Here is a 27,677-nt window from a genome sequence, read left to right as displayed (position 1 = left end):
CATTTATATAATGAACAATGTGCTTATCTGACTATGTCTACAAAAACCGCTTGGTAATATCAGAACACAATTATAGAATGACTAGGAGCACATTATCAGTTTTTGTTTTTACACTTGAACTACAAAAGCAATATAAGGGAACCTACTGTATGTGAACTAAACTTACATTATTATATTTTTAGAATATTAGGATATCAACATATCTAAAAACAAGCAAGACAAGTTAAATTCTCCTAAACCTCCCCAGTACCAATTGCCCACTGTTTTAATGGAGCAGCACCACATGTCAAGCACCCAGTCAATCTCTATAACTCACCAAGTTGCCTTTTATTGGTCAGAATGAAAAGCATATACATTTTCTGCAAGAACTCAGTTGATAGTAGGGAGCCGGGTAGAAGAAACACACAGATGCAGCCTTTGTCTACTTTTAGTCAGGCCATAAACCTCTAAAACATGAGCTTTGCCTTACTCACTATGGCACCTTAGTTTTTTCCATCAGAGCTATTAACATTGGTTGCATGTTAGTAAGAAATAGACTGGTTTATGAGGGGGGATTCCTTCTGTCCATATTTGCATTAGGGGTTGCGTGTGTGAGTATGCTGGTATGTTGTCAGGTTCATACAAGATTAAATATAATTCAAGTAACGTGTGATTGCCAAAGAGTAATTTTATTTCTTGCCCTGTAAAAAGAACAGGGGTTAATGAAGCAAACTGCTATGTCTTCTCAACACTTTGCACTTTAAGACCTGGACAGTAGCATAGCAATGATTTGTTTAACTACATTCACACTAAGTGAAGACATTTTCAGTCTCTTGGCCAATCTCTCATAATGTTAGAAACTAAATAATTATTTAATTGTTTCTGAATTTTTTGAAGTTAAATAAACATAAATAAGGGATCATAGGCTACAAATATCCCTAAATTACGTAACAAATTTATTGAAAGTTTAAAGACAGTCATCTCATTTATCTACGTCTGGAACTCCATCATTATGGTCAATAGACTATACTTCTACTTTAATGCCATGCTGTATATCAAAAACACACCCATAATCACCTCAAATGTCATATGATTATCAAGTTTGTGAATTATTTTTTTATAAATGATCTTACATTTGGCATATTTCTGATCCTTTTGGTTTTAATATAAGATGTACTTTTTAAAAGCTTACAAAAATACTGTGAACTGCTAGAATCCATTGCCTGATCTATAAGTGATACCAAATAAGTTATTTTCATGTTGCTATAGTTCACTTCTGCCAATCCATGCACATCATTCATATACATTTCATGGTTTAAAAAAATCGAATGCATGCAATTAAGGAAAAGAAATCATCTACTGAACAGACATCTCAAATTAGGAATGGGTGTCCATTTGCCTTTTCTACCACATCGCTGCTGAAAAACCACTACAGAATTTTTACTACTCTAATGTCGTCCAGTTCCATTATTTCTCAGTCACATAAAAAATCTAAAGATTAGCACTCCCATCAGAAATATATGTAAAATATATTCAAGAGCTTGCCAAATCAAAACAGTAATTTTATTAAGACACACAACCAATTTGCAATAAAGACAGCTGAAAAGTTCTCGGATAACTTGAAAAAACACACAGCCTTTGTAGAAGCCAGTTAATGCTTAAACAACATGGGGGTTAGGGACATGGTTGAAAATCTGCACATAACTTTTGACTCCCTCCAATTCTTAATAGCCTCCTGTTGACTGGAAGCCTTATGATAATGTAAACAGTTGATTAACACATATGTTGTATGCTATATGTATTATCTACTGTATTATTAAAATACAGCTAGAGAAAAACTGTTAAGAAAATCATAAGAGAAAATAAGCTTACAGTACTGTACTGTATGTGTCCAAAAAAATCCACATATAAGTGGATCCAAGCCAGTTCAAATCTGTGTTGTTCAAGGGTCAACAGTATTTTGCCGTAATTCTACTGCTATCATAGATAAGTTTGTAGTAGAAAAAAAAAGCCGAAGTTAGGGAAGGCTTCAATATATTGTAGTTAAAATATTTTTATTAAAACTTTTGGTAAGGTATGGAACAATCTTTTCATTTCAATTATATAGCAATATGTATATGGTTACAAACATGTGTACAGTCATTGTATCTAATTTTCTTATTATGGTCAGGTTAGCTGTGACTATTTTAAGGAGATAATAGCGGTTGTAATTTAAAGGACAAAATCATACAATACATACAATAGTAGGTCTCCTTCTTGAATTCATTCTTGATGCTTGTGAAAAATTATTTATTTGATGAACAAAAACACACCAGATTAAGTTACATAGCCATTTTCCACTTCTCTTTTTACTCATTTTCTTGACATTTTGAATGTGCAAAGGCTAGGAAGTGGTGCCCATGCACCCCTTCTACTACTACATCCCTGCAGAAAAACCAACTACGGAACTTTACTCCACTACTTCAATGTTTGATTCAGTTTCACTAATCCTCTCCTGTCCTTCCTCAACTTCCAAGAATTGATATTAATATTAATACATAATTGTGGAGGAAGAAAACAAAGGACATGCTAAAGAACCTCCGCTCTCCTCAAGGCAGAAATTTCTGGTAGTAAGGCTATTACATTTGGCTCCTGTAATGTCCATCTGGATGGAACTTCCCTATCGTGATCATAACCAAGAGTCATAATGTCACTACAAAGTGTCACCAACACCCAGAATGCCAACGCAAAATTAATTTAGGTTCTCACAGGCCTTGTCTGTTTAGTTTCTAAATAGAGGAGAACTCTAGCCATGTTTTAAATCTTCTAGAAAGCTAAAGCAACACATTGTGTTAAACCACTGTATTCATGCCTGCACGCCAGGATTATAGTTTCCAAACCCCAACTTGAAACTTTATCATAAAACCGTAACTTATTATAAAAGCAAAACAGTTAGGCAGTCTTCTACCTAAACCTGATAAATAGAAGTACGAATAGGGTTTACTTTTATGTTTTGTCTCATTGAACATGAGTTACATCAAAAAAACTATAAATTAAAAAAATACTTCTCTAAAAATGACTCTTTAAACAGACATACAAAAATCATTCCTCACATCCCTACCACAAATTGATTTCTATCCTTACATGTTATTGAGTTCAAAGTAAACTTGCCTGTATGCCTTTGAGTTCACAGCTGAGAATTATGTATTTCTGATATCTCACCTTAATAATTTAAACGAAAGAAATCTTGCCACTCTAGTTCACTGACAAATTAACAGGTAAACTTAAGTTTCTTACATCAATGGTTGATCTAAAAGTATGCCCTTATCAACTTCTTGTCTAATTAGCAACATGAAATCTTTGGTCAACATGTTCAACTCTGCTCTTCAAGTAGAATAATTGAAAATTTTCTGCCAATTAAAGCTTATTAGTAAGGGTCATTAAGAAAAAGCTGCTGCCCCCAAATCAAACTAAGCTTTAAATAATAACTGAGGCCACCTAATCATAATGTAAGTGACGGAGTTTCCAAAACTATAGGTTTTGAGAAGTATAAGTCAATCTGCTTATCTCATATCAAGAAACTTTTTCAGAGCCGATTTTTTCATTCTATGGGAATGTGACAGAATTTATGTTCTAAATAAAAACAGCATTCATAAAAGTTATTCAATGACCCCCATGCCCTAGACACAATGGACAGGAAGGCTAGCATGTTGTTCCAAGGATCAATTTCCTTTGCCAAATGGAATAAGGGAAGCTATGTACACCTAACACCTAGCTATTTCATTTTAACCTTCAAACATACCTCAAAACTGCAACTTCCTCACTTAGGAGTTTTATCATAATGCATCCTTTATAAGAATCAATGATAAAGAAATTTTATTTGACTATAGGGCTGAAATCATTCTCCCCAGTTCTCAGACTTCAGAAGGATCTTCAAAGTCCAATATGTGGTTGACAAGGGTTTACCACCTATTGTTAGAGTTTGAAGCAAGGAGGTATTGAGCCAGTAATGAAATAAGGTATATTTATGAAACTGTATAAAATGAATGGATAATTTTGGGGGTTGTGGGTGAGAAGACTGAAAAACCCAAGAAAATGTCTAAAATGTAATATGCATGCTTCTAAATAGAGATGAGGATGCATTCTCTCAGTGCATTAAAAATAGGTTGGGAAAAGGCCTGTGCTGATGTTAGCTGACAGTTTTGTGCAGGGGTGGACAGTGGTTGGTACTTCTGACCCCAGAAACAGGGGCTGGGATTTAAAAAAAAAATTATTTTTAAGTCAGAAAGCATCATTCTAGTCTAGGGGAGAACAAAGATCTTTTTGTTATCACTATGTTTTGACCTCCCCCTCTTCTCCATGCCTTCTTATCGGATATGAGTAGTTTAAAAAAAGGATAATCAAAAAACTCTTGTTCTATTTTGAGCTTAGCAGAATGTTTTAAATTCATTGCTAAAATCCACTGTTTGTGAAAAGCATTCAGACTCCTACTGCCTAAAGAGATACAAATGCTCTTGCCACTCTTCCTATCTGCTGTCTGTGAAGGTTCAGGGCGACCTGGAAAGAGGCGCACGAGCCCCAGGTCCAGTTGCGTCACCGTGCCACGTGCTCAGCGGCAAAATGCTACATGAAAGGAATTAAAAACAAAACGCGGGAGACTTTATCCTTTTTGCCTTTATACAAAGAATTTATTTTTGGCACAACTGACTCTTGATGATGCACCACAATTTCATCTTTTTAACTTAAAGTTCAATCGAGAGGCAGTATTGCCTAGCAACTACGAGCAAAGCCTCTGGTAGAACACTGGGAGGGTTCAAGTCCTGGACTGCTCTTCACTTACAAGAACTGTGACCTTAAGCAAATCATTTAACTTCGTCTCAGCTATTAAAGAGATATTAATAATAGTACCTGACTCACAAGGTCACTGCTCCTATTTAAGGAGTTAATACATGTAAAGTGTTGAGAAGAATGCCAGGCACACAGTGAACTCCCGAGTAAATGTTGGCTATTATCATTATCTGGCGTTGGAAATCTAGTTTCAAAGCACGGTAAACTACGTTTTAGAAACAAAGGGATAATGGTGCCAAAGTGAATATTGTGATCTTCTCTTTCAGAGCCCAGAATACCCCCCATTTCTCCTGTGAAGCTGTTTGCTATTTAGCTGAAATTACTGTGGTTTATTTTGGCCAGTTACTTCTATCTACGCTTAAAGCATGTTTTCATATTTTAGTAATAAAGCAATGGCTAATCACGTTAAAGCACTCAATAATTAGTTTCAACCTCAATAACATACTATTAGGATTGATGAGCTTATTCTTCTTAATGTTAGCTTTTCCCTGATACAGGTTACTCCAGCTCTATCATGGTTATCTCATGTTGCTTTTGTCCAAATTCCTAATGAATTTCTTTTCCCGGCAAAACATTGGAGGGCACAGTCTATACAAATTCATTGGAGAGCACAGTCTATACAAGCATTCAATTCCAAATCTGATGCTAACACATCATTCTCTTTGTACTTTTAGAATAAAAGATTGATCTGATTAGTCATATAGCTGTGATTCACTGGATTGTCCACAGAACGGCTCACACTGACAATGCTCCCTAAACTCTCAGCATTTTAAAACTTGGCCTGTCCACGTTCTCACCTTGCCAGTGACTGTTTACATCTCATTCCATCAATTACTGCTCAAAATAGCAAAGATGCCTCTTAGGCAAAAATCATAGGGTGCTCATTTGACATTAATTTATGTGGTTTTTTTTGTTTTGTTTTATATTATTTTTGGATTCTTTATAGTTTGCTGCTGCCTGGATTAGTAACATTAAATAGTTTAGAGATTTTATTTTAAATAACTTCCAAATGACCTTATATCCATGGAAGGAATATTTTTAAATATCAGGCCCATCTAGCCATATGGGTAAGAAAGTCACCTCTATAGCTACACATTCAAGGTGTGAGAGGTAGGATAAGCTTGCCTAATATGACAACAAACAAAAAAAGTGTCTTGTGGCCAATATGTGGCATTTCTAGAACTGTACTTTCCTCCATCTATGTCAACTCCTAAAGCCACCCACCTACAGTATAAAATAGTTTTCAGTTTTGTTTTGTGTTGTTTTATTTGATACTACCTCCACCAAAACCCTGATAGAATTGCTCTTCCCTAAAGTTTTCATAAGATGACAGAATATAGTGTAGTAAGTCATGATAAATGCAAGCAAATGGTTCAGAAATTGCTGAGGAGGTAGATATAAAAATAAGCATTCCTGGGCTACTGTCCAGGTTTCAGAACCATCCAGAAAGGTCCTGTTTCTGTAGTGTTCTGGAAAGAATGTGGTAGGCTCCCCTGTTGTGGCAAAACATAGTTCCGGTTTATGTACCTGTAGGCAAATAGCACTTGGTGTTTGACTTCCAGGCAGCATATTTGGGGGCTATTTCAGCTAATTTGCAATTCTGTCCTTTTAATCCCAAACCTGACTTTCCTTTAGCAATAGATTGACAGTTCTGATTATTTACATTATTTCTTCAATTTAACTCTATTTTGTTTCGAATGAACAGGCTGCCAAAAAAATCAACAAGCATTAGCTTTAATTAGCTTTTCTAAGACATATCCTGATAATAACCACCATCCATCCAAATGACCACTGTGTGACTTTTCAAAAATTATATTTACACATTATCCCAAAACTATGTATCTCCATTACTTACAAAGGTAAAATTACTAAATTCACCCTCATGCTTTACCACAGGAAACAAAAAATCAGAATAATATTCCTGATAAAAATAGGGTAGCTACATACTATTGTAAGTGGATAATTTTCTAATCAAACTGTACACACCAATATCTGCTTGAGATTTTAGAGTTCTTCTGTTGTGCGATCTTTTTATTTCAGAGGAAAAAGTTAATTTTCTAGTTCAGAAGGGAAAATTAATCAGGCAGAGACAAAGAAGATAAAGGCAATGCTCTGGTATCAACACGAAGGCAAGAGAGTGACAACAGAGATCATACAAACAATGGGGATATTGCAAATTGTTCATTGTCAGGAGAGATTGAACCACAGGGTTTGTTTTGTAATTGTTTTTCATGAGTCAATGTCAACACTGATTTGCACTGTTTGAACATATATCAAACGATCAAAAGAAACAGGCCAGACAGATGTTGGGTAGTTTTAGGAAATCTGCCAAAGGGGATGCCTAAATATTAATTAAAGCCAAAGTTCAATTTTTAATAAAAATGAAAAAAATGGCTGAATCCAATGATCTAACTTTCAGATGAGAAAATCTAATTCTCAAGGCGCTAAGTAAAACTTAAGTGGTTTTGGATAGATAGGATTGTTGCTAAAAATTGAAAAGTAACAAATACCAAAGTTTTGAAAATTGGAAAATCTATTTAATAACCCCTACTGGTTCATTTTCTTTGGTAAAGCAATGCATAGTCACTTCCAAAAATCATAGTAAGAAATTAAAATTCTGTAAAAACACCAAGTTAACAATCACTGTGATGATGAGATTGACACATTTCTAATTGTGTGTGGAAATTGGTTACTGCCAACATAGTAACATGCACGTGATTTCCACACCAACTTTTATTTAAATGTATCTGTTATACTAAGCTTAATCTATCCTGTTTCTTGATTTGATTTTTGCTTACCTAACCATATTTTCACACTGAAAATGGATTATATCAGTCATATGGTGGGTCATACCAAAACATTTTTGATTTCCCCCCAAATTGCTTATATTTTAATCAATATATTTGGTGCCATTACACATTTTATTCATAAGGTGTATCATATTTTACCAGGTTTCAATTTTGTAGCTCATTTACAGTGTAATAATTACTTAGAGATAGTTACCTAAGTATCCACAGAACAGTTGGAAAGATCTTTTTGGAGTTACGCACCAGCTTGGTGGTTATCACTGAAGCCTAACTGCAATTAAAATAGTACACTTTCTGGCAGTAAAAATTTATTTAAAAAAAATGTCTGCACAAAAAAGTGCAGGTGAGGCATTAAATGCATTATTTTTCAAAAAAAAAAAAACCTCCAAAATTCTATTTAAATGCTATGTTAAAATTTCAAAATGACCTGCTCATATAAACATCATCCATATGTAAATTAGTGTTTGAGCAACGATTACAGTTAAAAATAACATAGTCTGTCTTGCCTGCAATGTAAGGCTCAATTATGACATTTTCTTCTGTGATTAAAGGAAACCAATTTTTAGGATATGAGTGTTTCTCAATTTAAGTAAAAATACATATAGGGGCGCCTGGGTGGCTCAGTCCATCGAGCGTCGGACTTTGGCTCAGGTCATGGTCTCACCATTCGGGGGGTTCGAGAAGCGGGTGGTGTGAGATCCGTGTCGGGCTCTGAGCTGACTGTGGAGCCTGGAGCCTACTTCAGCTTCTGTGCCTCTTCCTCTCTCTGATCCCCTCCCTTCACACTCTATCTCTCTCAAAAATAAATATTAATAAAAAAAAGAAAAATATATAATAAAATTCTCTATTTTTTAGTATTTTATTGCATCTATTCCTTGGAATATTGTGATAAATATTCATAAGAAAATGGACGTGCCCAAATCATAACCATCTAGAGGTAAAAGACAATTAAACCAAACATTTATTCTGGTCAGAGTTTAACATCTATGTTCCATTTAAGCTTATGTCTTTTTCAAGGGGTGAATATTGAAACACTGCTTTGCAGAATATCATCATATAAAATACCCTTTTCTGAATGGATCCCCGTGTAAGGGGAACTCCATTTGTAGAGAACACTGTCTTCTTCAACTTAGGTTATTACTCAACATTATCAATGTGTGCCATGTTTTTAAAATGATTTTTAATATGGCAAATATGCTAATCTCAGTTACAAAAATGAAGTTTTCTTGCAACTATATTTTATTAACACCTTTGCCTGCGGAAGAAGTGTGATTTTAAGGATGAAAAAGTATATTTCCCTCTAAATTAACCAAAGGATAAATTTAAATGTGGCATTCTTATAATTGAAGTAATAGATCTTAGAATTTTATTACCCTACTGAAAGATCAAGTCTCCAGCACTAGTTAAAAAAAAAGACTGTAAGAAATATATTTGAGGGAAATGATGACATTAATTTAAAACAGGGAGAACTCATATTTTAAGGAAGGGAATTCCAAGAAAAAAAAAAGGTGTTGTGTTTAAAACCCACTGGAATCTTTTAAGGCAAATAAAGTATCTTATTTTCTTAAAATTCCCACTGTCTAACACTGTTTCGGGATCACTGCAGTTACACAACAGATGTCCACTGAATAACAGAATCAACAAAAAATAAAGATTAATTTTTATATTTATCAGTAGATATTACACAGGTCTTTGGCAAGAAAAATCACAGTTATATTCTTAAAAAAGAATATACATTTAAAAGTAGAGGATATAATTCTGGAATACATTTTAGTATCCATTAAGGAAAATATAACATGGCTTAATAGTCTAGTGATAAGGCTGGATACTGTCTAGTTGTCAGGATTATACCCAATTAGGGGTTCAAGAAGCAGAAAGAGTCCTTCACATTGCTAGGTGAGAAAATCAAGCAGACTCTGTTCACATAAAGAGAGTTGTGAGAATTGCAGTACAAGAAATACAATTTTCTTCATAGAATAAATATTTGGTCATTATCTGAACTGAAATTTACATATACTTCCCGGGGTGTACAATCACCTCCCTATTCTAAGAATTAATAGAGGTTTATCATTGAGATGGACAACAGAAAATGGGCCATCTTAACTCACATTTATACACACACACACACACACACACACACACACACACACACATTTATATGTGCTTGATGCCATGAGAAAACTAAATATTTTTTTTAAAAACAATGAATCTAAATCCTTGAAGCCTGATTCTTGCCATTTAAAATGTATGTAACATCTTCATTTTGCCTGATTATCTCCATGTTTGCCCTTAGGGTGACATTAAGTAAAATTTATTGAACATCTACTAATGCCATGCTATAATCCTTACAACTCCATGAAGTCTAATACTCAAGGTAATATCCATACTATATCCCCACTCTGCTCACTATCCCATTGCTGAAAGATATTACATCATAGTATAAAATGAGCAGTAATCTAAAGGAAATCATGCCAATGTATCATGCTTTGTCTGATTTGATTCTTCTAACCACAAGGAATAAATTTTCCTATTCTTGTTCTAACATCCTTTTTTCTTCTTAGCTACCCTCTCTATATAAAATTAGAACTAAACAAAAGGCTAATACAAAAACAATTTTATCACACTGAAAATGTAGTAAAGCTCATAAAGTTCAGTAAGAAGTTAAAGATTTAATTTCTACAATCCAAGTTACATTGAGACCAACTAAAAACTGGCTAGATCTACTTATTTAGTTGATCAAGTTAAGTTAATTGAATTAGTAACAAATCCCCACTACATTCTGCTCCAAATCCAAATCAATAACTTTGTCTTGATGATTTCAGCTAATATACCATGAGGCAATGATTTTGATCTCTGGTATATTAAGAAAAGGTATTTTTTCAGATATTATCTTATTGTGGTATATTTATGTTTGGTGGGTCTCATTTATGTTATTATGTCACCCATATACTCAAATATTATAAACTTGCATATTCAAACATTAAAAGCTCACTTATAAGTGAATATATGTTATTTTAAAATAAGAAAAAAAACCACAATTGGTTATAATGGTTTTGCTTACATTTGGTGACTCCCAGAAATATCATCCATATACTCCAAGGCATTTTAACTAGTTTGATTACACCATGGATGTCACTACTTCAACAACGGAGATGCTTTCTAGTCTATGGAATAATTGGAAACAAAACCCAGCAGGTTTCAAATGGCACCAGCTGCGTTAAGTACTGACTGTGAAACAGATTCACTCTCTTATATGTTGTTTTGTAATAGGAGTGATGTATAAGGTGAAAATCCCCTGATGGGTGGAGTTCCTATGGGTAATCAACAGGGAAGTAAATTAATAACAAATGCTAAAAGCAGAATAATTTTAAATACAATATGTGAATGAAAATGGTGAAAACCTCAAAATGAAAGATAAAAGTTATTTAACGTGTCACAATAGAGACTTAGTTCAAAAGAAAACATAAGATCCTGTCTGCACTACTCACTGTTATAAGACCAACTTTTCAGAAATCCTAAATAACTAAAAAAATAAATTTAAACCAAAAGCATATTAACAGTTGACTTGCTTATTCAAAGGACATAAAGAGGACATGCATTAAATGCAATCGACACCTCCGTCAATGGCGAACTGGCATCCTTGAAGACTAAAGAAAGAAAAGTAGGTAGATTGTGTTTCTTGGGTTTTTTTTTTTTTTTGAGGACTTACCTACCATGGAACAGACATTGACAGGGGTCCATGTCCCCATTCACTTAATTTCATGATAACCTTATGGATTAGACATGATTACACTCTACAGACAAGGGAAGATAGCACTGGTATATTTAAGTGATTTGCCCAATGTCACAGTTTTTAAGTAGCATTTCATGGAGTCATCTTTCCTACTCCAAATATCAAATTACTTCTTGGGTCTCAGTTTTTTTCATCTAGAAAAAGAATTAAATAGGCCAAATAGTCTCAAAGGCCCATTTCAGTCTTGAGAAACTATCCTATGAGTTCTTTTAGACACTAAATTTATCTTCCCAAAATTAATATAGTAGCTAGACACTGCTCTAGTCACTATTCAATTATTATTTTGCTTCTTTTTATAGAAGTCTTACGTGATTCTAGGGTGATGTCTGGATGATTCAAAACCCTATTAAGGGAACTTTCATGTGACAACTTTTTTCCCCCTTTAAAACACCTGTCCCTATCAACTAGATAACAAAGTAAATCTATTGATCATTATGTTTAGAGGTAATGACTCAATAATCTAAGTATTCAAAGGTTTAAGTACAAATTTTTGATAAGGAGACAAAGAAATCTGACCCTATTTATTTAGTTTACCTTTTCCTATTATATACCAATTAAAAAAAAGATGTTATGATGGCAAACATAGTGGTGTGGAAGAAATGAGTGAGAAAAGAGAAACAAAGAGAAAGCCGAGATATCTGATTATGTGACAGAAGAGTATTTATGTATATCAAAATCAGCATCTTTCTAATTTTCTGCTTCTCTCTGACCTATATGCTGAAATCCTTGAGTCAAGACACTGATAAATGATATAAAGGTGTTAATTATACTTCACTGTTAAAACATCAAAATGGTCAAATGCAGAGTCTAAGAAGGCCTACATTCTTCTTCATCTATAGGACTGGGTTAAGTGAGACCTCCAGAAATGTGAAGGAGGGGGTGTCAGAGAGATCCTAATTTCTTAGACTGGAGATCACAAGGCCTCCTCAGACACAAAATATTCTTCAGACTAATTAGAGCTTTTGTCAGCAGGCCACAGAGGTTACAGAGGACAATATGGAGAGCAGCTAAAACCAAACATTCACTCTCCATATATACTTTATTCCTTTGTCCTCTGTCACACCAGCAATGAATACAGATGTGGCATATCCTTACCACATTTTAGTGCAGTCTAGAGTTGGTTTCCTGGGACGTAACTTGTAAAGAACAATTTTGGGTACATTGAGTTGCCTTGTAATATATTTGTTTTTTAAATATATAAATGGGTGGCAACCCTTTCCAATGAAAATATGTCCCTAATGAAGAAAATGTCTCAAACTTATATATAACCTAAAAATAGTCTTTTACAAGTAAAAGTAGGTCAGACATAAGGAAGAAATACCAGTGTAAAGGCAGGATTCTGGATTGGAAATACAAGCCATTGGCTTTAGCCATGTTACTTGGGGAAAAAAATCCACATTTTCTGAATCTCAGTTTCTAACTAAATTGAGTAAGAATGGAATGTCTTCTTTATATGATAATAGGGACGAAATCAGTGGAACTGTTATACATACATAAAGTATGATTGCATTAGCAGCTCATCTCTCAGGTTAAGTCAACATTTACTGAATGCCTACTAAGTTCACTCTTACGTATTATAGATTTGGTCTTGGAAATACAAAGGTAAGAAAGATTCAGTCTCTTACTTTAAGGAACTTTCTTATAGTTTCCTTAATTGGTAAGTTTTAAATTATGATATACATTTGATTTAACTGAATCACCACTTGAGACTAAAGGATCCTGGGGAACCAGGGCCGTGTTTGGAAAAATCCTGAATATTCGCCTGGGGTTGGTACTGCTTTGGCTGGAGAGGATGCACCGCCTTGCCAATAACAGATGGTCCTACAGGAATAGTTTAAACCCTGAGGAGCGTTGCTTCCAGTACCATCCAGAAGTCAATAACCTTAGCTAAAGCAGAATTTAATTGTCTAAAACAGAGACTTTAGGTGTCAAAATGATCTTGCTTAATTATTACCATGTTTAAAAATCAATCAATGAATTCAACATATTTTGCCATCACTGCTTGGCAGAAGATTTTGCTGTCAAGACCAAGAATGAGCTCATGTCAAACTAAAATATCCGAATGACTGTCTTTTACTACAACAATGTAATTTTGATACTCATTTCAATGCTGCAGCAAAAAGAATTTATTTTTATAAAATTTTTGACATCTTTTTTATGTTGGAAATTTGAAGATTAGGAATGGCAACATTAATCCATACAGTGAAATTTAATATTATATCTTCATCCTGAAAATGGTAGCAGTAAGAAAAACTCAATTTTAAAAATTGTGAAAGAAAAAATATAGAGATTTTCTATTTTTAGGAAGAAAGGACACATTGTGGGTGTTTTGATACTTTATAATTTCTTGAGATACATATATATATGTGTATATATATATATATATACACATATATATATCAAAATCTATCAAGAAGCTTCTCTGTGTATTTTAAAATCTATCAAGAAATTTAAGAAAGCAAACGTATACTAAGTAACATCAATGAATATAATCCAGCTAGTGAATGATAAGAAATGGAGGAAAGAAAAGTCACCAGTGCAGGTGTGTTCACAGCTGACAAACAGAGGTAAAGCTATTGTGATTCTAGGCTTCCAATGTGAAAATTGGTTCAATGACATGAATATATGACACAGGAGGGCATCAACTCACAACTCAGAACTCACTCCATTTTGTCTCCATTTGTCACTTGCACCTTCTACAAAAAGTTTCCTGCAGAATCCTGTGTAGCTGTGTATTTGAAAGTCCTCAGCATGCGGCTGCTATCACACAGAGGCACAGATTGGTTGTATCCTACGAATCCAAAAAAGCACTGGTATTTTTTTTCCCAAAGAAAAGATTTACTATGGAACTACTGTCAGCAGAAGACATTTTCTTCCTATAAAAGATAGGGTTTCATTTTATATATCCTTGTGTCTCCATTCTTCTCTGTATTGAGGTTTGTTTAATGCGGGGGGGGGGGGAACAACCTCATTCACTGAATTGTGGTTGCTATTGTCTTGCACAAAAATGGTTTTGTTTTAAAAATCAATCAACTATGAGGATTCTGAGCAAGTCCACGGTACCTACTGTGAACTGCATGTGGATTATATGCTCTTTCGAGTAGGCAAAAATATAGGATTTGTAAAATCATTTAAAAATATGCATGGCTCTTTCCACTGATTTATATCTAACAGTGCCAAAGATGTGAAGTATTAAAGAACTGCAAGGCATTTTACTGAACACTGTCATGAAGGTAAATATATTGAAATACACGTATGTCTGGAATGTGATGCTGCACTACAAACACTATTTACAAACGGAGCAAAGATGAATTCTAAAAATACACCTTGAGAAATGATTCAATAACAATTCCTGTGAGGACCAAAGCACTCACTTAGTAGCCAACCCTCTTCATTATGGTAATGCTATGGTTTTATGGATACCTAGAGTTTCCATCTGATTTACTTTTGGAGGAGAGTCGACACGCATAATGGAGAGTTTCTTCTCAGGAAGAGTTGAAAGCCAGATCACGGGCATCGGATGTATCAAAGGTGAGTGTGAGCAGGCCTGCACTGCCCACTTTGAGTAACTAGATTCATCAAAAAACAAATCTGTCTATTCTAAGGCGTGTGTTTGAGATTTTTATTCTTTCAGATGCATCCAGTGTTTCTACTTTTGGAAAAAAGAGGCAAGACTAATTTTCTAGGCTATAAATCACTCTAATGTGGAGGGAAATGTGTTAGCGAGTTGTATTACAAAGCCTTTACTTCATATTTAATAGGCACCTGCAATACCAGCATTATACAAAGCTCTCTACTTTGCAAATCTTTAAAACCCCACTTAATTTTCAGCACTGATTTCCTGCAATCTAAGAGCTTATGAAGGGTTCACTGTGTTCATACAGATCTATGCAAAATGTGCCAGAACTTCCCTGTCTGTGATGGCATTCATTTGGAGGTGAATCCCAAATTTCTATCACTGGCATGCTTATTTCCGACCAAAATAAATATTCTTAGAATGAAAGCTGAAGATTAGGAGGACAAAAAGGAGGCAAAGTAACTAGCACTGGGAGAGATATATGCAAATATCAGCTCAATGACAATTCTTCATACCATTTTCAATTGAAGCTTAAAGACCCAAATACTCTGCAATCCATTAGTTTTTCAATATCCTGGAAGGGATTAGAGTATTTCTTAATCAACTGCTAACAGACTGAAAAAAGGCCAGAGACTGGATATCAACAAAGCAGTGTAATACAAAAATGCAGAGATGGCCAGATAGAAAGACAAACCGTGGAAGAATGTTAAAATAGATTATACAAACATGGTAAAGTCAACCAAATTTCCACCTCCTTGCAGCCTATATAATTAAAAATCTATGCAAATGAACGAGTGCTAAGGCTATAATAGAATCCTTTTAAGAAAAGATAAGTTAATTTCACTTGTTTTCTTTAAAAAATTCCAGAATAAGGAGTGTAACATGACTAGAACGAATCAAGCATGTCCCCCGAAATTGTGCTTATGTCTTCACCACCCCCCACTGTACAGGTGGTCCAAGTCCATGATGTTTAATGTGATTTGTGTTGATGGAGCTGTAATCAATTAGACTGTTAATAGCGGGAGAAATACTTAAATAACTTAAGTAATGGCAAAGTATGGAAAACCTATCCCTAATGAATGACTTTAAGCTCTGAATGCCCTAAAATCATATTATGGCTCAGAAATTTCGACTAATTCTGGTACTATTCTTATCGATAGGATAAAACTGCCATCACGCTTTCCCATAAAGAAAGGGTAGTTGTTTAACTTACAAATTTCCATTTTAATGAATCTTGGCTTAGGGAAAAAAGAATATAAATCAAAACCAAAATGTCAATCATAGTAATATGTCTTTCTTGTTCTATGTTTCTGATGACTGACAGCCCAACAGGTTTGTATCAAACAAAGGTAAAAAGCATGTGTTCCTTTCCAAATGAAATGTTTGACAGATTTAACAGCTATCTGAAATAACTGATGAAATCCTAAACAGCAGAGTCTATCTCCTTATGTACATGAGAGAACTTATTTCTATATTTGGACTTTTTTCTGTGATCTGAAGCAGATTTGGGGGGTCCTAACTAATACCACATCAGCATTATTAGTTATTGAACTTCTAGGACTTCAGATACTGAAAACTTTAGAACAAGCCCCCTGCTGCCTTGCATTCCCAAATTCTCATTAATATCTCATCTCTGATTAGAGTCATATTTTTTTTAAATGACAATTTTTAGGACCCTGGTATGTAAAATTCTGGAAAACATATTAAACATAAAATCAGCTGTCAAGAAAGCCTAAATTTAAAAACCTGTGTTAAATACTTCTTAACTTCCAACTACACTGCTGGTATAAGATATTAACTGATCCATTAATATTAGCAAGAGACTAGTTGAATAAAGGATCTCCTTCAAGAAAACACCACACTAAATTCAGAGAATGCTTACTACAGGGATTCTAAGTCTAAGTGGTAAACAATTCACCAAACTCAATTTCGTTTTTGTCTGTAATAATATGCAAGCCAGGAGTTCAACTCTGACAAAGTCTAACTGAGAAAGTGCTAAAAAAAGAGCAGTACAGTTGACATGGCCCTTGATCCTATGAACACTCAGTCTGGTATCGCTAGGCCAGCCTGGCCACTGTGGGTATTAGTTAGCATCTGGACTATTTCTGCATTCCCACTCAACAAACAAAACAAAACAAAACACTAGAAATCAATAAAATCTGAACAAAATAAAATTGTGGAAACAGAGCTTCTGAGAAGCTAATTTACAGATCTCACTTTCATACGCCAGTACTGTTGTGGAAAATTATGTGATATAAAAAGTAATTCATTAAGGGACCATTCCTAATACTTTGGGTATAGTTTATACACACCTCACATATGTCAGTCAACATGAAAAATGACAGTTCAAGAGCCAAACTAATTCATAATTGGTTATGAGGAAATGTGATTTTAGATTTGAGGTGTTTCATTAAATCTAAATTCGATTTTACTATTTCACATATATTTTCATTTGTGCTATTATGAGAAGACACATTATAGCTTGAACTATTTAATAAGACTATGCATAAACCATAAGAATATCACATATTCCTACCATTACAATACTTGCAAGTAATTTTAGTAATGTGAAAGCCTCTTGTGTGACACCGTAAGGATGACTCATTTGAAACTAAGGGAACATCAGTTTAGAGTGTTTCTATATATAGAAATAAGTGCAAAATTTAGGTGATAGTCTTTTAACTACTGAAATTGCTTTCTTTATATTAACACATATTCAGTAATCAGAAGATGTATCTATGCTTAATACACTGGCAACTTTTATTTTTACTCTCCTCAAGGTTATTAGCAATGAATACTAAAATGTACCTTGAACTTTATAGCTTAGCTGTATCCAGTGAAAAAAGTCGAGTATCTGTCTCACAAATCTCAGAGGAAAAGTAGCCAGTTTGTAGCGATGCCTCATTCTATTTCAAATTCCTAAATTAATCCAAGGGGCCTGGGTTTCCTTTACCTCACAACTGACTTCATAAGCATAGGGCATTTAGCCAAAGGGAAGGAGTAGAAAGAAAAAGCACAACTGATAACATTTTAAATATAATTTGCATTTGGGGAGCAATTTTTCTCCACACACCACCCGGGTTCAACTGTCACAGAATACTGCAAAACTTAGTAGTTTAAGGTATCTTCAGATTTTTTTAATAGCCTCACATTCATTCAGATTTGCTCTCTTCACTTTCAGTTGCATTTTCCCACTGTTCTGAACAGCAATTCTATGACTGCCTTGCGCATGTTACTTGACGTAGCATTTTAGTGGTTGTAGTGGGATTACTCAAAAATGAAAAGTAATCATAAATGTAGTAATGGTATCTATAAATGATTGAGAATACAAGCAATTCCCTTTCTGCAGTAAAAGTACATGGATACACTTGAGTATAGCATGCATACACATTTTCAATGTTTAATTTCTTCGATACAAACACAGATATATGTATATATGAGCAAATACTCTCAATTGTGAACAGTTGAAGTCAGGATATTTAAACTGTAAAATAAGCATTTCATTTAGAAAATTAAACATGACTGTTTACCCAGAACCACACTCTAATACAACTCTCACATCACTGGAAGAACTTGTCAAATGTAAATAGGTCACTTTTTTTTTTTTTAACATTTTCATTCATACCCCCACAAAAAAGCACACTGGGGCCAAGAAAATTAATTCCCCAAATGCTGTCAACCAGGTTGGGAAATAGCAATGAACAGCTTACTGTAAAGTCCCTCCAGCTACAATAAAAAGCCTGTCAGTAAGTGAGCCGAGTGAGAGCTGGGCTCTGTATAAACAGGTGCTCTGGAAGTGATCATCTGAAAGGGAAAGCACCTGTGGTTGCTGATTCCCAGATGCTGAGGCAGTGGCTCTCAAAGTATGGTCCCTGACCTGGCAACATCCCCACTGCCTCGGGTCTTGTCAGCAATGTAAAGTTTCAGGTTTGACCCCAATGGTACTGAATCAGAACCTCTGGGAGTGCGGCCCATGTTTTAAGAAACCCTCCAGATCATTCTGAGATACCTTAAAATTTTAGAACTTAATCCTTTTAGAAAAATACACCAATAAGCTTTATCACTTAAAGCCCTACTGGAATTGATTACCTAGTCATCCTCTTAAACCTGTGATAGTGAACTCTGCTTATTTATGAATAAATATCAAGATATGCTCTTGTTTTTTTTTAAAAAAAAAAAAAAAGGAAATCCCATCCAATCTGTGAATGATAAGGGTATTTTTGGAAATTTATGCAGAATAATTTGTGGATAATCCAGGGACAGATTTGTTATGTTCAAGGAAAATGAAAGCTCAGTGAAATCGAGGGGAAGAGAAACGTGGTTTCCAACATTCTCTGCAGGGTCACACAAGGCAAAACAGCAGGGGAATGAAAGACAAAATAAGAACCAATGCACCGTGAGCAAACTCATGGTAGAAGAGCCAGACATGAAGTTTCCACTGTACAGACAACACAAGTTAATGATATTTAAATTTGGTAGCCCTTTACTCAAGAATCTTGCATTTTACTCACCCACCGACTAGCACCAGTAAGTGAAAAAGGTATTCCTGTTGACAGCACTCTGTGCCTACTCAACTAAAAATCTTCATGCACTCTATGTTTATAAATTCTTTTGAAAGCTTTTGTTGCCATAAACCCTACTTTTTTTCAAAATTGTGTAGCTTCAGGAGCATATTTTGTATAAAAGCCTCTAGTTGAAGTGAAGGAGCTAAAAAAGGAATTTTTATTTTAGCTTAACTAGAACATCTTCAGATAACACTCATGTAGTTCAGTTAAAAAAAACACTAAAAGGATAGTATGTAATTTATGTTCTTCATTCATGGGAAATATGCCTCTTATACTAAAATTGTACATATTGCTATCACCATCACTTCACCTTACTTCCAATATTCCTTTCCTCCAACATTGTCATTTTTCTTTCTCGGCATGAAAACTCCTAAAAGGGATAAGCAAAGCCATTTCAAGCTCTTCAGCATAATAGTGAATTACAGCTATGTCTGAACATCCAAATGCCTACGATGAGCCTTGCACAGTAACACATGGTCTCAAGGAATGTCTAAAATGCACTTTAGTTCCAGTTAGGGACTTAGTCAGCATCCGTTTTTAAAGATTACGTCACACAAATATTCTTATGACTAAGCCTAAACAAAATATCCTTTCCATAAATTGCTGAAATGCACTTAACATTTAAGTCACTGTACTACATAGAGTTTCAAGTTTTGCGGAGAAGTCAGAAAAAGTGGGCCCGTGCGTCAGTGCTAATCCACACCACATTTACATGAAAAGAAAGATGATGTCAGAAAAATATCAGAATGTTTTTTTGGAAAACAAATTTCAGATCTTGTATGAAAAGTGCAAATCGTGTTTGCTTTTTTCAAGAGAGGACACAAACCATAAAATATCAGCATATTGTGAGTGACCTTCACATTAAAAACAAATAAAAAGGCTGTTTTCTTTCTTTTCATTCATAGTACCTTCGTATTTAAATCCATTTAGTTTCAGAAATTACTTAGCATGAGTAACTATCTTATTTACCAACTTTTATAAACCTTTACTAAGCTCAGAAATTTTGTAAGTTTTAAAACAACCTCTCTTATAAAGCCGATGAAGTTCACATAAAAATAAGTCTTTCCAACTTCAACTCCTAACGAATAACTTCATATTCTCCTCTAGAATTCTGACATGGACCTATTTTAATTCCTTTCATTCTATGCATTCAAGCTTTGAGTATATGTACTGTTTAAATGCTCTAGACATCTAGTCTTTTATATTAAGAAGTAGAGATTTTAGTTGAAGAATCACAGATAGACTTTATGCTTCCTGGGAAGCATACCTGACAAGTATTCTGGGAATACCTATATGATTCATTGTCAAAATTACTTTTATAAATATCTTATTATCGCAAAACCTTAAAGTTACTCCAGAGCAATAAACACTAGCTGGTAACAGGGAATTAGAGTTTCAATGAAACATTCTATCTCACCTCACGCCCCACATAAAAAAAAAGGAAAGACTCCTGAGTTTTCAAATCCTGATGAACAACTGTCAATGCTGTCCTGTAAATTTATTTTTGCTTTACTCGATTTTCTGAAATCTAAATGTTCCTTATTTTGGACAAATTCAGATGGGCCACCACCATAGGTGGACTCAGTACCAACAAGGGTAGAACTCGGATTACGAAATCCTAGAAAGTTAGTGTGGTGAGAGCTAATCACAAAAGAGCAACCAAATGAATTTAAATGCTAGTTGCTCCAGAGCAACTATCATTAAATAAAAGGTATCTTTGGCTGTAGTACCAGCTTGATCCTTCCCTCCCCCCTTTCCTCGCTACTGCGGGATTGGCGCCTGGCCCGCACAAGCGACATGATACCCTAGTGCCATCTACAGGCTATTACTGACACTCAAATTTCATGGCAATAGACAAGCACCAGTGAAATAAATTAGACAGCGCTGCATTTAAATCTTTATTAACAAGGAATTATTAGACCTAAGAAAAACTAATTCTGGATTTGGTTGAAATAGGAGTTTCTCAGCCTCTTAATCCCTCTTCATATGGCATATTTCACAGTTTAAAATGAGTTATGACAGATCACTTATGCATTACTAAGATGGGAGAATATTTACAATGGATTCATTCTTTTCTGTATAAATTGGTTATATCAGGGAGAAAGCATTCCTTCTATTTTTTTTTTTTCTTGAAAGAGTACTTTGGCCATTATGGACAATTTCCCGACCTTCCTACTCAATACCCAATGTACTATATTACAATGAAATCATCTGAAATCAAAGAGAAGGCTTCCTATATGGCTTCATTGCAATCTATCAACAATCATGTGCTTCACAGCTGATGTACATTTAATAAACTACTATCTTGTTTAGAGACTAAAAAAAAATTAACCCCTTTAGCAACCACAGCTCTAAAATAATTACAGTCACACCTTCAAACGTCATTTAAAACTTGGGGTTTGAAGGTGACTTTTTAGATCAAAAGGTAACGTGAAAATCTTGACGCAGTCAATTTGGAAACCCCAGGAGCAGAATTTGGCATAACAGGACAGGTTTTCTTCTTCAGCAAACATTATCTTGGGACATTTTGGAATTATTTCCTCTTTTCATCTTTTGCCATTTGAAGGAAACTGGGAAGTTAAGTAATTCTCAGAACTCAGAAATTTCAAAGCTGTTCTAAAAATTCTTGACTGAGCCCCAGAGGAATAGAAAAGGGGTCAAGTTTTTTTTCCCTCTTTATAACTAAGCTAAAGTTAGACCAAAACAATAGACACACTGGCACGTTAATACTGGTTGACTGGGCACTTGTATGCAGTACTTATAGACCAGTAAAAGTGCTCGTTTACCTGTCTGGTGTGTAAGGGGCCCTTTGTCTTGAAGCCTCCTTGGGAACTGCACTCTGAGGCACTGAAGTGATCTGAACTAGTGGAAGAGCGTTTGGAAAGGGTGTCACAACCCCCGACAAAGGTGTTGTCCAAAGGGAGTTCCTGAATCACATGATGCTTTTTCACGGAAACCGGAGTGTCTGGTTTAAGATGAAAAGCGGGCTGTGGAGAAGCAGATTTGTAGTGCTTGGCCAGGTCAGGGCTGTTAGGCTTGAAGGTTGTGGGAGGAGCCGGGCCCCAGTCAAATCTTCCTATACTTTGCTCCTCCAGCTCAGCTGGCAGGCTTATTGTCCCATTGATAGGTTCGTGAACTGCATCGTCAGGTTTGGACTCTTCAATGGTAACAAAGTTCAAAAGAGAGCTCTTGGGCGACTTTCTTTTCTTCCTTTTCTTTTTCTTGTTTTGTTTGTTCTCCTGGTTTGGAGACATCCATTCAGCACCTTGCTTGCTCCTCTGAGCTGCTTTGAACCTTGATGCGTGGCGACAGCGCACCAGGACGGTGACGAAGATCACCACTATGACCACCATGGCACCTGCGACGATGGCGATCATGATGGTGAGATAGTCCTCGTTTTGATAGGGCTGGCTACTGTCCCCTATGTTCCTGTCCAGCGGGGTCTCCATAGTCCTGCGGATCAAGTCATAGATATAGGAGGCGTTCCCAGCAGTGTCATTGACGTACAGAAAAACAAGCACAAGTGTGTGCAAAGACTTAGGGTATCCCAGGTCACTTATATTGACCACCAAACGGTGCAAGCCCACATCAGTAGGCGCCGGTTTCTCTTCCAGAGTGATGTTACCTGTTACCGGATCGATCCGAAACAAGCCTTTGTTGTTCCCACTCACAACTGTGTACTTAAGTTCGGCGTTCATCCCAGTGTCTATATCCACTGCAAAAACTTCTGCTACCACGGAGCCAGGAATGGCCGAGAGGGGCACCAACTTAAAGGAAGTGTTGGAAGGTGGAGAAATGACCACTGGGCTGTTGTCATTGACATCCATGACATTGATAGTTACTTTTGCGGTGGAGGAACGGGGTGGTTGTCCTCCATCAGTGGCTTTGACATCAAAAGTGTAGGAACTCTGCTGCTCTCGATCAAATGAGACGTTTGACTTTATGACTCCAGAATAGGGATCCAACACAAAATTATCATTGTCATTTAGAATGGAGAGAGTCACAGCTTTATTCTCTCCAGCATCTGCATCTGTCACTGTGATTACCCCCACAGTACTATACTTTGGCAGATTCTCAGACACAAAAAATTGAAAATGATTATGAGTAAACTTGGGGCTATTGTCATTCTCATCCAGAACAGTAACTATCACGGCCGCTTGGCTTTGGAGGGGAGGGGTCCCATTGTCCCTGGCAGTTACTGTAAAAATGAACCGCTCCTGTTCTTCTCTGTCAAAGACTCTGGAGGCTGTCAAAACTCCTGTCTTTCGGTCCAAATCAAAGAAGGAGGCATTCGGTCCAAGCTGATAAACAATGTCCGCATTTTTCCCACTGTCTTCATCTGTGGCACTAATAGTTGTTAAGTATAACCCACGTCGGTTGTTTTCAGAAACTGACAGCTCAATTACAGGCTGGTTGAAAATTGGTGGGTTGTCATTTTCGTCCTCAAGCTTAACCCTTACCAGGGCAGTCTGATTTAAACTGGGTTTCCCAGAATCAGAGGCAACAATTTTAAAGCTGAATTCTTTGGTGCCCTCATAGTCCAACAAAGAGGAGGTCTCTAGCAAATATTGGTTGTCGTATACTGCCTTCAAATGAAATGGGACCTCTCTTTCAATAAAACAGATCACTTTGCCATTCACATCTGTGTCCTTATCTGAAACTGTAATTAGGGCAATCTTTGTATTGACAGGATCTTTCTCAGATAAATACACTGTACCATTGATGGGACTTATAATGTACCTGAGGTCTATGTTAGGAGGGTTATCATTTACATCAGTGACATTGATGGTAACCGTCGCTCGAGCAGGAGTGGAGCTGCCATCACTAGCCAGCACTGTCACTTTGTGAATGGCTGTCTCCTCTCGATCTAAGGACCTCTGAACTGTAATCAGCCCAGTAGTATTATTTAAAGCAAAGAGCCTTTTGGTTGCAGGGGCGACCTGGGCACCAAAAATGTACCGGATTTCAGCATTACTGCCTATATCTGCATCAGTGGCATGGAGCTGAATCACAGAGGTGCCCACAGGAGCATTCTCTGGAATATGCACCTCCACTTGACCCTCTTTAAACACTGGCCTGTTGTCATTTACATCACTTACTGTGACCTGCAGTATGGCCGTGCTGGATTTCTGTGGAGTGCCTCCATCCTCGACTTTGATTTTCATCACATAGGTATCTTTCTGTTCTCTGTCCAAGTTTTGCTGAACAATCAATTGCGGCCACTTCTCTCCCTCCGGAGTTTCCACGATATCCAGTCCAAAAACACTCTGCCCATTTAACAATTCATAATGCTGCACACCATTGAAGCCTGTGTCAGGATCTGTTGCTGATGGAATTGGAAAGCGGCTGTTGATCAAAGTGTTTTCTGGAATGGAAATGTTGATGACAGGAGATGGAAACATGGGGGCATTATCATTGGTATCCTTGACAATTATTTTTATTTTGATCAGCCTGAAAAAATCATTGGGGAGGATCACCACCTCAAGTTCAAAGAAGCACTCATTCTCCTCAGCATAAGAGGCGCCAGCACAGAGTTTTTCTCTGTCTATTCTATTGGAGGTTGTGAAAATTTCCCCAGTGCTGCTGGATACTTTCACCAAAGGGGCATCCCCAGCTTTAGAAACCAGTCTGTAGACAAGGCTGGCACTGGTCCCTGTGGCAGCATTGATGTGAGAAATGTTCAGATCCTTTGGTATGTTTCCTATGGGCACATTTTCAGGCAATTCCTCTCTAATAGTGTAAATAAGTTCTTGAGCTATTGCGGAATCCAGCCTTAAACAGGCAATCAGAGCAGCCAACAGGTAAAAATCCCTCAGGTCCATGATAATGTATTTATTTTCTTTTCCCGGATTTTAGGGTTTAAAGGTTTCCACTGAGGAATGATGCACGAATTGCAAGAGGACTGGAGGATGCATTACATCTCATCGCTTATTTGGAGACAGCCACTGTCAACACAATCGTATAGACAATGTTATTCTTCAGTAAACAGAAACACACAGTCATGAAATATCACAACACATTTTCCACCGCACATTTGTAAACATGGCAGTTTGCTCTGCCACTGTTTGCAAGTTTAACTCTTGTGGATGAAAACACTAAATATCCACTGCTTGTTGCATTTGCCAGGAGAAAATGAAATTAATCTACTTTTGAATTAAGGACCGCTGCTATTTTTACCTGAATTCACCCACACTGTTTTTCAGGACTCTGTTTAATTCAAAACATGCATTCGTGTTCTCCTCTTCCCCTCCCCCTGTCTTACCAGTCTCCTGGCTTCTAACCCACCTCCCTTAGTTGTTGTGGTTTTTTTTTTTTTTTTTTTTTTTAGGTGCAAGTGAAAAACACCAAGTATTTAGCTATGGTTCCTGCTAATAGCTTTGTCACATGTCAAATGTGATGTTTTCTTCTCTGCTACACTGAGTCACCTCTTTCCTCTAAAAAGACTATCTCTTCTTTCTTCCCAGTTCTTCAACTGCCTTCTAATACAGTCTTACTGGGAAACAGGCACCCGGACATGCTGCTGCAGCATCAGAAGCAATAGTCACCGGCCACTACATATCCTCAGTGCCTAAAAGCACAATACCAAGACTTCGGATTTCCTGCCCAGACCTTGCTCTCATTTCTCCATATTGCCAAATTATCCTCATTTGGATTAAGAAACACACTAAAACTTTTTAAAAAATGTATAATACAGGATTCCTTATCCTAGATGTGGAAGAGAGTGTTGAGATGGAAGTAAAACGCAGCTAACATTTCCATGTAACAGCACAATATTTTCTACTGAACATAAACGAGGGAAAAAAATGCAGTTTCTTAACCCTGATCCCTGGTTATAATACGAGTAACATCTGCCACACATAAATACTGCAACCCAATAATGCAGGTAAAAAGGCTTCTGCTTAAATGCTCCCGTAACTGCAATTTAAATGGGTGCAAGGCTCCAGGCAGCTACCTACTTGAGTAGAACTGGTCAGTTCCCAGGCTCTAATCTTATCTGCATTAGGCTGCACGGTAGCTGATGCCCGAGATTAGTTCCAGCAGAGTGATGCAGGTAGGGATGCAGATACAGCCTAGTAGGTGAGCTCTGCCCCAACCGTCTACCCAATTACAAACACCCCTCGTCCACATTGAGGACATATCTAAACACAAAATTTACAATTGTGCATGCGAAACTTTACACTTACGTTAGTTGCCTCAACCTTTCCCCTTTCCCGGTATGCTGCAGTTAGGAATGATTTGTTCCAACACATAGAAAGCCATGCATCTGGTAGCACCAGTTTGGGGAGAAATCAGAAGCAGCAAAACGTTTCCTCCTTGTAAATCGTGTTGCTTCGGGCTGGCAAATTAGCAACTCCAGAGAACAAATTCACAGATTTGTCGTTAGTCATTCTCCTCACATTTTCGTCTCTATTACCCACAGGATCTGGGCTCTTCTGGTATTTAACACACACACAACATCCAGTTGCACTTCTTCAGCTCAGGGGTATTTTCCACAGCATCAGGCATACCATTTCCCTCCGATGTCAATACTGCTTAAGTCTAACTTCTTGTAGGAAACGTCAGAGTTGGGGTGATGGTGATTCTCTGGCTGCTCTCCGTGATGACAGTTGCGTGAAAAATTCCTAATCGGTTATCTCTTTCGTGCTTCAGAGACTCTAAGGCGCTCCTTCCCGTCTTGCATGCTCTCCTTCTCTCCCTTCTCCTCTGCCCCTGTCTCCTTCTGCCTCTCCTCTCTCCTCTCTGAACTGAATTTCTTGATATAACTCTCAATAAGCCCAGAGGGAGGGCGTGACTGCCCGAGCCCCGCCTCCGGCCCCTGATTGGCCCGCATCTTGCGGTGCGGGCGGCCGCATCCGAGCGCGAGGGAGGGGGCGAGGAACAAGGCTCCGACTGTCTCCCAGCCTCTCCTCCTCCGCGCCCCCTCGGCAGCCGCGAAAACCCGGACAACCGATCCCGGCCCCGGGAGAGCCGGGCTCCGGGAGGCGCACTGAGCATGCCCAGCAGGGTCCGGCGGGAGGGAAGTGCCGCTGCTCCGCGGCGGGCGCGGAGGCAGCTCTCGCGGCGTGAGCCGCACTCGGGCTTGCTCGGTGCGGCGAGGGGCGGAGAACCGCGGAGCTCCGGTGGTGGGA

General features: G+C 36.9%; 1 protein-coding gene across 6 annotated transcripts in view; it reads right to left on the bottom strand.

Moving 5' to 3' along the window:
* PCDH9 (protocadherin 9) overlaps positions 1 to 27,278 on the bottom strand; it is an 886,464-nt gene extending 859,186 nt beyond the window's left edge. For all 6 annotated transcript variants that reach the window (XM_029936626.1, XM_029936629.1, XM_029936627.1 and 3 more), the window contains exons 1-2: positions 26,733 to 27,278; positions 22,335 to 25,493 (exon numbers count right to left, since the gene is read on the bottom strand). In XM_029936626.1, the coding sequence (XP_029792486.1) occupies positions 22,335 to 25,370 (3,036 nt within the window). In that variant the 5' untranslated portion in view covers positions 25,371 to 25,493; positions 26,733 to 27,278. The remainder of the gene's footprint in view (positions 1 to 22,334; positions 25,494 to 26,732) is intronic.
* Between the last annotated feature and the right edge of the window lie 399 nt (positions 27,279 to 27,677).

The sequence above is a fragment of the Suricata suricatta genome, chromosome 4 (assembly GCF_006229205.1).
Source record: "Suricata suricatta isolate VVHF042 chromosome 4, meerkat_22Aug2017_6uvM2_HiC, whole genome shotgun sequence".
NCBI lineage: Eukaryota > Metazoa > Chordata > Mammalia > Carnivora > Herpestidae > Suricata > Suricata suricatta.
This window is presented reverse-complemented; position numbering and strand designations above follow the sequence as displayed.